Below are 13764 nucleotides of genomic sequence, written 5' to 3'. Positions count from 1 at the left end.
TGTAAATTCAACTTGTCAAAATAACCCCTTCTGACAAGCCTAAACCTTCCTTTTTAATATTTATAAGTCATCCTAACTAGGCCTTATTGCCCATGAAGGTAGAGTGCATGGTATATGAAAGTAGAGAATGTAAAACTGTAGTGTTAAACATGTCCTTACAGTGAAAATGCACTCAACGCTATTTTCACTGTAGCTGGTTTGGCTGTTCTGTAGGAAAACACTGGAATGTAATGTCAAATATGAATCCTGTATCTCTAGAATAGGATTAGCTAAAAAAATATTTAAACAACTATTTTTAATAGTTTATACAAATCCAATTCACTGATGAAGTTGGATTTGTTCTAAATATTTCAGGAAGGTAAGATTTAAATATTTGCCGTTGCTCCGCCTGAAGCCCCTAAAAGCTAAATCTACATTTTCTTCTACCACTCCTGCAAGGCAGTAGTTAGCATTTAAAGAGGCGTGAAAACATCAAAAAATTCATATCTCTGGTTGCTCTTATTGGGGTTTTCTATTTTTCTAATTCCTTTTGGGACTCTTATTGTTTTGCATTTCGACTTTATTACTATGTAGTACTGCATAAAGACTTTACACATTGCCTCTAAGTTAAGCCTGTCTGCTCCGTGTCATAGCTACCAGAGTTTTGCGCTCAGGTTTATTTAGTAACTTTAGTGGTTCACCCTGACAAGGATTATGATTATTACTTAGGATGGGAACTTATCCCCCCTCAACTAATGACCCAATTTCTTACACTCACTTTTTAAGTCTGAGAGCTTTTCCATTTCCAAAATCCAAGCTTCAATCATGGGCTTGACTTGTTTTCCATGCCTCAGTAAGATCGTTTTTCCCCACTACTGCGACTGTAGTGCCCACTATTTTTGATTTATGTTCATTTCTGCATTTGTGTTTTAATTGTAGAGGTTATACTTACTCTGCCTGTCATCAGTTTTTTAACAAATTAGAAATTGTATAGTACAGTCTATATACAGTTGTCTGAAACCTCATGAAGTGTTGCATCTCTAACCTAGTTTTTCAGAGCCCCAGTCCATTTTCCTTTGATTTAAAAGACAAATGTTATGATTAATATGTTTTTCATAAATCTTTGAAGGTGGGGACATCCGTTTGTAGCCTGTTTGAACATAGATAGACCAATGGCTTTCAAAATATTTTAAAATCTAGAATCATATTTGAAAATTTTAGGTGGGTTTTGATGCAAACAAGTCTCTTTAAATCTAGATTTATTTATTATTTATTTACGAATTTATACAGTGCATAGCTGCCCCAGCAACGGGGCGTCCCAGCTCTACCGAAAGAACAAGTGCCTATAGACCACTCCAACAAACAGGAACAATTACGCCGAAAAGAGCCAGGTCTTTATAGCCTTTCGAAAAGCCAGATGGTTCTCAAGTCCTCTAATGGATATCGGAAGGGAATTCCATAGGTGTGCCGCCTGAACCTTAAAAGAGCGACCACTAGCTCTAGCTCTTTGAAATCAGGGGGTACAAACCAATCCCGAGTTGGCAGAGCGCAGAGGACGATTCGGAACATATTGGACTAACCGATCCACTAAGATCGGAGGGCCTTGTTGTGTCAGGATTTTGTGGGCTACACACAGACACTTAAACTGGATTCTTTAAGCTATTGGCAGCCAATGAAGCTTCGGCAAAAAATTAGATACCGAACATGACTTGGGGCGTGCCAACAAAGCGCGTGCTGCAGCATTCTGAATTCTTTGGAGGCGTAAGATACAAGATTTATTGGCGCCTAGATAAAGGGAGTTGCCGTAATCTAACCTGGCTAAAATTGTAGCCTGAAGAATGGTTTGGCGGATTTTAGGTTCAAAATATCCAAGCAGAGGTTTCAACCCCCTTAAGAGTACAAAGCAGGACCCTGCAAGAGCTTTGGATTGGGTATCAAAAGAAAGATCACTATCTATCCAAAAACCTTAATTCTTAACAGCCTCTTTAGGCAGTGGCACTGGTTTGAGTTTATCAGGCCACTACTGTTCTGACCAAAGAGCACCATCTCTCCCTAGCACAAGAATTTCCGACTTGGCAACATTAAGTTGCAAGCAATTTGCTGTCATCCAGTCATCAATTGCTAACAAGTCCTCTTTAAATTTGAAGAGATTGTTTTTGCACTTTTTTGAGAAAGTAATGACTAGCTGGGTGTCATCGTCATAGGATACCAATGACTACCCTCTATTTTGTGCTACCATAGCTAGGGGTTGGACATAGATGTTAAAAAGCGCAGGGCTCAATATCGAACCCCATGGGACCCCATGCTTAATGGCATACATCTGCGAGTGATAAGGTGGCACAGCAACTTGAAAGGTTTTGCCTTCCAAAAAAGAACGGAACCAAGCCAAGGCCGACCTCCTAACCCCGATATCCTGCAGCCTACATAAAAGGATGTCATGGGAAACAGTGTCAAAAGCGGCACTTAAATCCAACAGAATTAAGGCCGCAGAGTTTCCGACATCTAGGCTGCTGCGGATATCCTCGGTCACAGCCAACTGCGCCGACTTGGTGCTGTGGCGGGGGCAAAAACCGTTTTGTGAGGGGTCAAGGATTTTGTTATGCTCTACAAATTCAGCCAAGACTGTATTTACATAGGATTCTGTGGCCTTAGCTAAAAAAGGAAGCTGGGAAATCGGGCGAAAATTACCCGGGTCCGAAGGCTCAAAGGAAGGCTTCTTTAAAAGAGGTGTAACTTTTGCATGCTTCCATGTTGCAGGCAGTTATGCAGAGGACAGTGACAAATTAATCAATTCTCTAACCGCTGGTAAAATTGAATTGAGAACTAGACGAAGTTGGTCTGGTCTCAAGGAGTCGGCTGGGGAACCTGATTTGATTTTGAGGCAGAGGGATTCAGTCTCAGAAGGCAAGAGTGGGGGAAATGAACACAACGTTGGTTCAGAATTGATTGACCTGTCCTCAAGCTCATCTGTTTGATCAGTGTTGGCAGTAACTGAGGGAAGGCTGACAGTTGGGAGAATGTTATAGATAGTTTCCACCTTGCGCACAAGAAAACCTGCAAGTTCATCGCACTGAGAATTGGAGGAGACTGGGGAATTAACTTTCACATTGGAGTGTTGCATCTTTTTAAGAAGGGAGAAAATCATTTTGGGAGTGTTTTTGCTCTCCAGAATTTTAGCAGCAATGTATTCAGCTCTAGCTTTCCGGATCAACTGATGGTACGTCTTAATTGAATCACGGTATTTATTTTTTGCTTCCATGTCATAAGCACGCCTCCAGGTTCGCAGACCTTTTATGCTTTAACCAAGGTTTTATTAAACCAGGGATTAGAGGGCCCTTGCTTCTTCTTTAAACTACGTTTAGCAGGAATGCAGGTATCTAGGGCTTGAGTCGGCCAGTCCTGAAAGAGAAAATCAGCAGCATCTATATGAGGAGGAAACTGTGGTTTAAGACTTAACAAAGAATCTGAAAATTGACTAACAACCAATTTATGCCAAGGACGTTTTATCACTGGCCGGGGGCAATTCAGAGCAGGTTTCCCTGGCAGCCGAAGGGAGAAAGGGACCAAAGAGTGGTCTGTCCAGACCAAAGGAACCGGGGGCGACACTGTTATAGAACCCAAATTAGAAAATATCAGGTCCAGCAGGTGGCCAGCAACATGTGTGCTGTCTGCCACACATTGTATCAGTTGACAGGCCTCTAAGTCGGCTAGAAAGCAAGCAATATCTGTTTTGCCACTATCTTCCAGATGAAGGTTTAAATCGCCCAGAATGGTAAAATTTGCTGCTTTTCTAGCAAGAAGGGTAACCCTATTCACTAGAGCTTCCCTAAATGTTTTAGATGACCCTGGAGGACGATATATAAGCAACCCTGAAACCGTGAAATTGTGGTTAAGGGTGATTTTAAAGAATGCACTTTCACACTCAGGAATATCCTCCTTCCTAAAACTGCATGAGAGAGGCTCCTTGAGGATTAGTGCAATACCTCCACCACGATTAATAGGTCTGTTAAGTTGATACATAATAAAGCCTGGGGGAAGGGCCAACCAGGATTCTGCGCCAGAATCCTGTGTTAACCAGGTCTCAGTCAAAAAAATTCCACTTGGCGATTCATCTGTTAATAAGTCAAATATCTCAGCATGGTGCTTTGCCAGAGAACGGCAGTTTAAGCTATAGAACCTGAGCTCAGGCGAGCCAGAGAGAGGAATGCCTCTCCCATCTGTCTTAAAGTTGAGGAGACATTGTTCACACTGAAAGAATCACCCAAAGGAGACCAGGTATGCTTTAAACAACTAGAACAATTGATATTGAGAGACAGGAGCTCAGAGCGTGTATAGAAACACCTATCATTAGGAATTTGAGCAGGAAGTCTGGCATCTGGCAGCGTCCCGGCGCGGATGGGCGCAGACGGGCTTTCCTTAGGCGCACATTAATGCTCTTTCAGATAAGCGAATTCCCCCTATGAACGTTTTTAATGCGATAACCCTGTTGTTGACAATCATTACTTGCATTGTAAATACTTTTCTACTCATACAGTCCTTAAAATAAAGAATCAACTTACTTACCTGTATTTACATCTTACAACGGATCTTGGTATCATGCTGAAGGTCACGGTGGACAGAATAGGCAAAAGTATAGCTTTATATTTAGAATAATTCCATAAATTAAGTGAATGGTCCAAGACAAAATCTTTGAAAGTTAGTATATTGGTCTTTCTTAGAGTGTCTCTTTATGCTTTCATGTGTTACAGGCAGGTCAATATCCATGCATTGAATATAAAAACAAGCATTGGCAAACCGAACAGGTCTTGTGTTTGATGGGTGTGATCCAAACTTTTGACTTTGCTAATGCTTGTTACTTAACAGCGTCTGCAAATAAAATGGGTGCGAGGTCATGACATATGCGCACGTGTGTCCTGAAGCTTTATCCATTTTGCTGTTGTTTTAACTTACCTGTCCAAATTGGTGGACTCCCATCTTGGAGTGAAAACAAAAAAAAGGCTTGCATTATCAAGGATGGAGTGGTCTTGGAGCTACTTGCAGCTGCCAAGCTCTCCAAAAAAGAAAAACATTAATTCTTTAAGTAAAAAGAACAGGACCGGGAGGGCTTAGAACAACAGAAGCGAAGGAGCAAGCCACCGCTGCCGGATAGGGTGGGGAAGCAACGGAAGAGCAGTGTGGATGGAGGAGCATCTCTGAATGCAAGGAAGGTGGGAATGTGAGGGGAAACAGTACCAGAGGACAAGAGCAAGAAGTACTTGCACTCATATGTAAGTCAAAGTAAAAGATAATCGAAGTTCACTGATTGTCAGTTGTGGAAGGATGCAAGTCATTATTTCAAAAGGATGGTAAACTATGCTCCAAAGGAGGGGCAAACACAAAGAAGTGGAAAGTCGATAAAAAGAAACCGCCCTAAGTGGGATGGGTATTCCCAGACGTGGGACCCGTGCTCACTACGCCACTGGAGTCAAGCTATCCTGGCTGATGACGGCTGATAGCCAGAAACCGGTCCTAGGATGCTTGATTCTGGTCCAGGGAAGACATGGCTTGGCAGTTCGGGCTGGACTGTTCCCATGAGGCACAGGGTCAAGACTGATTTGCATATGGCCATGTCTAAACTGGGGTGGCGTAGTGGGCAAAAGAACGATGGATTTAACCCAGATCTCTTGACTGGGGGAGAATGTCTGCATTGTCAGCATTCCGTCCATCATTTGTTTGTTGTAATGCTTTTCGCCCTAAGTGGGATGGGTATTCCCAGACGTGGGACCCGTGCTCACTACGCCACTGGAGTCAAGCTATCCTGGCTGATGACGGCTGATAGCCAGAAACCGGTCCTAGGATGCTTGATTCTGGTCCAGGGAAGACATGGCTTGGCAGTTCGGGCTGGACTGTTCCCATGAGGCACAGGGTCAAGACTGATTTGCATATGGCCATGTCTAAACTGGGGTGGCGTAGTGGGCAAAAGAACGATGGATTTAACCCAGATCTCTTGACTGGGGGAGAATGTCTGCATTGTCAGCATTCCGTCCATCATTTGTTTGTTGTAATGCTTTTCGCCCTAAGTGGGATGGGTATTCCCAGACGTGGGACCCGTGCTCACTACGCCACTGGAGTCAAGCTATCCTGGCTGATGACGGCTGATAGCCAGAAACCGGTCCTAGGATGCTTGATTCTGGTCCAGGGAAGACATGGCTTGGCAGTTCGGGCTGGACTGTTCCCATGAGGCACAGGGTCAAGACTGATTTGCATATGGCCATGTCTAAACTGGGGTGGCGTAGTGGGCAAAAGAACGATGGATTTAACCCAGATCTCTTGACTGGGGGAGAATGTCTGCATTGTCAGCATTCCGTCCATCATTTGTTTGTTGTAATGCTTTTCGCCCTAAGTGGGATGGGTATTCCCAGACGTGGGACCCGTGCTCACTACGCCACTGGAGTCAAGCTATCCTGGCTGATGACGGCTGATAGCCAGAAACCGGTCCTAGGATGCTTGATTCTGGTCCAGGGAAGACATGGCTTGGCAGTTCGGGCTGGACTGTTCCCATGAGGCACAGGGTCAAGACTGATTTGCATATGGCCATGTCTAAACTGGGGTGGCGTAGTGGGCAAAAGAACGATGGATTTAACCCAGATCTCTTGACTGGGGGAGAATGTCTGCATTGTCAGCATTCCGTCCATCATTTGTTTGTTGTAATGCTTTTCGCCCTAAGTGGGATGGGTATTCCCAGACGTGGGACCCGTGCTCACTACGCCACTGGAGTCAAGCTATCCTGGCTGATGACGGCTGATAGCCAGAAACCGGTCCTAGGATGCTTGATTCTGGTCCAGGGAAGACATGGCTTGGCAGTTCGGGCTGGACTGTTCCCATGAGGCACAGGGTCAAGACTGATTTGCATATGGCCATGTCTAAACTGGGGTGGCGTAGTGGGCAAAAGAACGATGGATTTAACCCAGATCTCTTGACTGGGGGAGAATGTCTGCATTGTCAGCATTCCGTCCATCATTTGTTTGTTGTAATGATAAAAAGAAACCAGCACATGATATTGACAACAAATAGATACCCAATGATAAGCAATGGGCTTTCCCAGTGCCTACTCAAAGTATTGGTATTGTACACAATAGGCCTTTAACCTAAAAGTGGAATATGATTCTTTAATGCTGCTTAAATAGTTTCAGATGTACATATGTGCTAGTGCTATAAATCTAATGTTTTCAGCTGAGTGTATTGTTCTATCATATATGGCAACTTAACGCACTAACACATTGAATTGTGAGTGTACATTGATTAGTTAAAGAAATGTGTTTAATAAACGTGTTGCAAGTTCATTTTTTCAATGGTCTAAAATGAACGGGGATTAATACCAGTGAGATAAGAAAAATGCAGATGGCTCTGCACAGACGTAACTGTATAAAAATATTAAATGTCATTCAAACGTGAGCCCCAATTGCAAATTACATGTTGGCATACTACCTAAACATATTTCATAACTTTTAGACTTTCAACTACAGTTCCTCCCAACTTTCCTTTGCTTTTTTTTTACCTTCATAGGATTTAATGAGGTACTGTGCTCTTGACGTCAAAGCAACCCACGAGGTGTTTCAGGAGCAACTGCCGCTCTTCATGAAAAGGTGAGTAAGGCTTAGGGGCTCAATTGTAGGTCATCTAGGAAATAATAAAACTTAAATATCTCTTAAAGTATCCAGTGTTTCGTCACTTGAAGTTTCCAAACAAACCTATATTAAACGCAAATTTAGAATAACTAAGTTTAATGCTATAAAATCATGGTTTGTGTGATAGGCACAGTATGTATTCTATCTTATGTTGTGATTTGGTATTGGTCACCAGGAGCATAAACATTAATATAGAATTATTGAACATTTTAGAGGCCATTATTGGAAAGTTATATCCCAAGCCAAAGACAAAATTATTTCAACTATAATTTCTGTAGAATGTTCATGAACGGTATTAGAAAATAATTTACTTGGAGCAGCAGTGATTTAGAAAATGTTGGGGGGTACATTTAAAACAGACTGAGATTTTTTTGCCAGTTTTTGTTTTATAAATAATGTTGTTTGATGGGCATTTTGGCTTGACATCCTATCTTGAAATAACTAAGTGGTAGAAGAAAACATTTGTTAAGGCTATATCATAATTATTGGAGTATTAGATCTCAAGTTATGGAAAGCCGGTCTTTATTGCCAGTTAGTGCCTTCTTTAAAAGTGAGTTGATTGGCCAGCATAGCCTGAGGATTGTAGTGCAAGTTCCAGTTAGTTAATTTCATTTTTGAAAATTAGGGAAATTATATTTTTGGCAATCGAGGGTAATCATCTTTACCACCGTGTCCTTTGCCTGAGATGATATTACTTGTGTAGCAATGTTAAGGTTGTTTTTGTAGCGAGGTTAAGGTTGCTAAGGTGTCCTTAGTGGAGGTCTAGTGAGAAGCAACACAACACTTTTAGGAAGCAGAGCTTCTCTGTACTCCAGTAGAAAACTATAGCTCTGTTAATATTCCATAGAGTACGACTATGGTAGAATCTAAAATGCTTCTTAAGTGATGCAGTTTAAAAAGTATTCCACGTATAGTGCTATACATACACACTCCCCTCCTATCTGTAATACTCAGGCAATCCACATCTTTTTTTTTTTTTTTTTAATTCTTTTTATTTGCATTTTTCAATAACAAACTTAAAACAATACCACTCACTGCTGTGTACATATGTTCAGCGATGACGATACGTCTCCCCACCAACATAGCACCAAATACGAGGTTGCAAGGACACCCACTCAGTGTTATACGACAATCTGCTCTTTACCCAGCTGTCCATCTTCCTCCCCCTCCCGCACGCGCCCCCCCAACCCAACGTCTGCCAATACGCCCCACGGGCAAATGCAATGACCACCATCTCCCTCCCGCCCTAGGGGATAGCATCGAGCTACAGCGCCTGCAGCAGAGCGCGCTCCAACCAGTGTGTGAAGGGCCCCCATATATCCTTAGGCCTCGATCGCATCGGCATAAGCTCCCAGTACAAGGCGAGCTGTGTCTGGCAGTAGATAGCGCTTCTGACCCATTCCCTAACGCTAGGCGACGTACCAACTCCCCAATGCATAGCAACTTGTCGTTTGGCCAGTAACAATAGCATCGCTGGCAGCTTACGGTGTTTGGGCTCAACCATATGTAAAATTCCCAGCAGCGTAACCTGTGGTGTGCATGGTATCTGTAGGCCCGTGATTTCGCATACTATCTTCACCACCCTTGTCCAGAAGGTCGCGAATGTGGGACAGTCCCACGCCATATGCAGAAAGGTGGCTCCACGAGTGTAACAGCGCCAGCACTCATCTGTGTCTCTTAAGCCCATGCGGTGCAATCGGCTAGGGGTGCGATACGTCATGTGTATGTATTTGAAGTGGATCAGGCGCAGCCTGTAGTTGGGGGACAGAATCTCAAGAAGCTTACAACACAAGTCCCAGTGCACATCAGAAATATCTGCACCCAATTCCGCCGCCCATAAGCCCCGCGCCGCCGGAAGAACAACGGGGTGATTAGCTTGCATTCGCACATACAATCGGGATACAAGCTTGCGCCCTGACTCCACGGACAGCACATTTTCCAGGGCAAGCAGGTCCGGCGGCGGCGCCGGGAACGTGGGGAACAGCTTCCGGCACGAGTGGCGGAGCTGATAATAAAGAAGCGTGTCCAGTAGCGTCGGAGCTTCCGCACAACACATCTGCTCCAGCGTGAGGAAGGTGTCCCCCGGAAACAAATCGCCCCCAGTGCGAAGGCCCAGCACCGCGGCACGCTCCCCGGTCTGCATATTTCGCAACGGTGGCCACATCGGGTTCCCGCGCAGAGGCACAGATCGGGTGTAAAGAAGGTCCAGCCCGGCCCTCCGTCTCAGCCCATCCCAGGCCCACCTGAGTGCGTGCACCGGGTCGATTTCCGTGCATCTCCGGATGTGTGGCGCGTAGAGTGCCACAGTTAGCGGCAGCGGGCCGGTCTATCAGTCTCTATTGCCACGTGCGGTTGAAACGGTGTGGGGTGCGCCCAGTAGTGCAGGAACTGTGCCTGTGCACAGTAGGCATATAGGGGGAAGTCTGGTGCGGCCAGGCCTCCCTGTCGCTGTGGAAGAGTGAGGGTCTCCCATGCCACCCTCGGCTGTTTACCTCCCCAGGCCAGCTCCACCATCCGCTAGCGTACCTGTCGCAAAAAATGTGCAGTTAGGGGCAGTGGGATATTCACGAATAAATATAGGAGTTTAGGCAGGATCACCATTTTAGCCACAGCGATTCTGCCAGCCAGCGAAAGGGGCAAATGCTTCCAGCGGCCGACCCTCTCTTCCACCCAACCCATCACCCGCCCGTAATTTTCCGCCCATATCTGCTGCATATCCGTGCTTATCCAAATCCCCAGGTACCGCACCGGTCCAGTTGCCCATTTCAGCGGGCAGTCCGGGGTAAAGCGGGGAGTCCCGGACGTCAGGGGCAAAATGACCGATTTCTCCCAGTTTATATTCACTCCCGACAGCCGACCATACTCCATCAGTTCTCTTGTCAGAGGGGAGAGGTTTACCTGAGGACCAGACACATATAGCGTAATATCATCCGCGTACAGCGATATGGACAGCGCCCTTGACGAGAAGCCAATGCCCTAGGCCGCATGATGCTGTCTGATGCGGGCAGCCAAAGGCTCTGTGGCGATGGCAAAGAGCAGGGGTGATAGGGGGCAGCCCTGTCTCGTACCCCTCCGAACGGCAAACGGCGCAGAGACGAGCCCGTTTACTCTCACCCTAGCAGTGATGCCGGTATAAAGCAGTCTAATGTATCCGATAAAGGCCTCACTCACACCCATGCGCTGCAGCAGAGGAAACAGGAACCCCCACTCCAGGGAGTCGAACGCTTTGGTGGCGTCTAACAGTACCGCCGCAGCCTTAACATGTGGGGCCAAATAGTGCAGCACCCCGAAGAGGGTGCGGAGGTTGTGGGACGTCGAGCGGCCCGGCACAAAGCCCGACTGATCCGGGCGGATCATGAGGGGCAACACCGGCTGTAGCCGAGTTGCGAGCATTTTTGCAAAGATCTTTGCGTCAGTATTAATTAAAGATAATGGCCTGTAGGAGTCGCATTGCTGGACATCCTTGTCCGGTTTTAGGAGGGTAATGATGACAGCCTCTCTCATGGATTCTGGGAGTATACCCGTCTCGACCGCCTCAGCATACACTGCCAACAGTCGGGGGGCCAGGAGATCTGCATATTCTTTGTAAAACTGTGTAGGGAGGCCGTCCGGTCCCGGTGCCTTGCCGGCTGCCAATGATCCTATTGCCTCCCGCACATCTTCTGCCGCAAAGGGCCGATCGAAGTAACCTTTTTGGTGCGCATTGAACCATATAAGTTGTATCGTATCAAAATAGTCAGACAGCTCCGCCTGTGGGTGGGCTGCCCGAGCATTATACAAGTCCCTGTAAAAGGACCGAAAGGTATCCAGTATTTCCGGAGGTGTATACACGGTATCACCTCCCTTTGTCATCACTGAGGAGACGAAGGGAGAGGGTCGTTGTGAGCGCAGCAGGAGGGCGAGCGTTCTGCCTGGGCGATCCCCCTCCCCATATCTGCGGGCCACAGCATGCTTAGTCAGGAACTTAAGCTCCCTATCAGCTTCTGTCTGATATTCAGTTAGCGTGGTGCGAGTTTCAGCCAAGGTGGCAGTCGAGGGGTCCGAACAGTACTTCACCTCCAGAGAATATAGGCGATCCTCCAATTTACCTAGCACACCCCTGATAGTCTTTAGGACTTTGGCCTGTCCCGCAATGCAGTGGCCCCTGATCACCACCTTAAACGCATCCCACAAGGTGCCCAACGATGTCACGGAACCCGCATTGTGCTCAAAGTAGTCGAGTATGTGCTGATGGATATCCTCACGAAACACCTGATCTGACAGGGCCTGCGCAGGCAATCGCCACGTGAAGGGTGTAATGTATGGCTTGGGGACAGTCAGAGTCAGTTCTACAGGTGAGTGGTCTGAGAGGGTGCGCGCCTTGTGGGTGACTGCAGACACCCAGGCATGCACCTGTGGGATCAAGAGCCAGAAGTCCAAGCGGGACCAGGCTCCTCTGTGCGGGGTGAAGCAGGTGCCCTCCCTAACCGCGGGATGTAATACGCGCCACGAGTCCAGTAGATTATAATCTGCCATTAGGCCGCGTATAAGACCTGCAGCTTGCGGGTGATGCGCGCGAGCAGCCCCCTCCCTATCTAGCTCCATCGAAAGCACGGCATTGAAATCTCCTCCCGACATGCATGCCCCTCCGCCCAGTGATTGTGCCAGGTGCCAGACGTGACGAAAAAACCCAGGGTCATCCGTGTTGGGGCCATATGTGTTAACTAATGTGATCGGCATGTGAAATAACTTCCCCAGCAGTATTATATAGCGCCCCTCAGAGTCCGCGTGCACCTTAAATGTCTGCCAGGGAAGGCCTTTGCGAAGAAGAATAGCCACTCCCCGAGAGTAATTGGAGCAGCCGGAGGAGTGTATCTCGCCCCATCAAGCACATCTAAGCTTGTCCCCGGCGTTGCGAGTCAAATGCGTTTCCTGTAGGAAACATATGTCGATTTGGAGTCTTGACAAATGTGCATGGGTCAGGCGTATCTTGCGGTGATCGTTAAGACCACGGATATTCCATGTAAGGCAGCGCAGCGCGGTCAGGGAGGCTTATATGTGTGTGTCCTATGTAATGGCGAAGTCACCGATGACCCCCGTTCCAGGGCCCACAGGGGGACCCCCCGCTTCACATTCCCCCGGATCCACAACCATAGAAAGTCGGCCCGTGGCAAGGCCGCATCATCATTTAGTGGTGTAGTAAAAAAACGCAGTGTAATAAAACCAACCAACAATAACCACAACCCCCCTCCACCCACTCCAACCCCCCAATCAGGTTGAGATACCGCCCCCCCCCGCCACCCCACCCAACAGTAACTGTCCTGCAATAGTATCTCGGGAATCATCCCACAGGGGAGGCAATCCACATCTTTATATGTCTGACTGGTGTGGACTGAAATTAGGTTTGCAGTTTCTGGCTGCATTTTTCACAACTAACGCTCTCAGACTGTGGTTCATATTAGAGCTCGCCACCCCACACAGCTGCATAAAATATGTTCCTATGCTCTCTGGTAGCTCCCTGTTTTATTTTGTGCAGAAATACATGATTTGTGCATGCTGGTACAATCTGAGCATGGTTTGAATCATATAGGTAAGTGAAGCTTCTCTGCCAGCGTTATGCGGAATAGTGGATGCAGGCCACCAATTTCACTGGTTTTTTTGAGGTTTTCTGTAGCGCGGAACCACACCCAGTCAGCACTGGAACTCTTTACCTTGGTATGGATCACATTATTTGTGGAAAACTCAAGTATACGTATATAATTAGATGTTTGGATTCTGTCATCCATTTTGTAGAGAAAACAGTTGTCAAAGAAGATGGGCTTTAAAAGCATTTCATCAGTTGTAGTAACCACGCAGAAACTGTAGTGGTTATTCTTCGTTATTATAATTATTCCAGCATCGTAGTAAAAAGGGTGCATGCAGCAGTAAGCAGGGAAAACACAGAATGACAACATACATTCCAAGTTCTAATATTTATTACAGTTCCATATGTAATATTAACAATCTATATTCTAATCATTCTACAACTCTATTAAAAGGCCAGTTACTACATCAGTATACAAGAATAGAGTATAGATAGTACATTCGATTCTGAGAAGTGAGATATATTGTTAGGTGGGAAGTAAATATTTCTCTTATA

At 46.2% G+C, this 13764-nt stretch overlaps 1 protein-coding gene across 4 annotated transcripts in view; it reads left to right on the top strand.

Moving 5' to 3' along the window:
- The window catches only part of POLG (DNA polymerase gamma, catalytic subunit), an 862381-nt gene that overhangs the window by 313953 nt on the left and 534664 nt on the right, over positions 1–13764 (top strand). For all 4 annotated transcript variants that reach the window (XM_085644442.1, XM_085644444.1, XM_085644443.1 and 1 more), the window contains one exon: positions 7525–7604. In XM_085644442.1, coding sequence (XP_085500568.1) covers positions 7525–7604 — 80 coding nt within the window. The remainder of the gene's footprint in view (positions 1–7524; positions 7605–13764) is intronic.

The sequence above is a fragment of the Triturus cristatus genome, chromosome 3_1, assembly GCF_964204655.1.
Source record: "Triturus cristatus chromosome 3_1, aTriCri1.1, whole genome shotgun sequence".
NCBI classification, from domain to species: Eukaryota; Metazoa; Chordata; class Amphibia; order Caudata; family Salamandridae; genus Triturus; species Triturus cristatus.
This window is presented reverse-complemented; position numbering and strand designations above follow the sequence as displayed.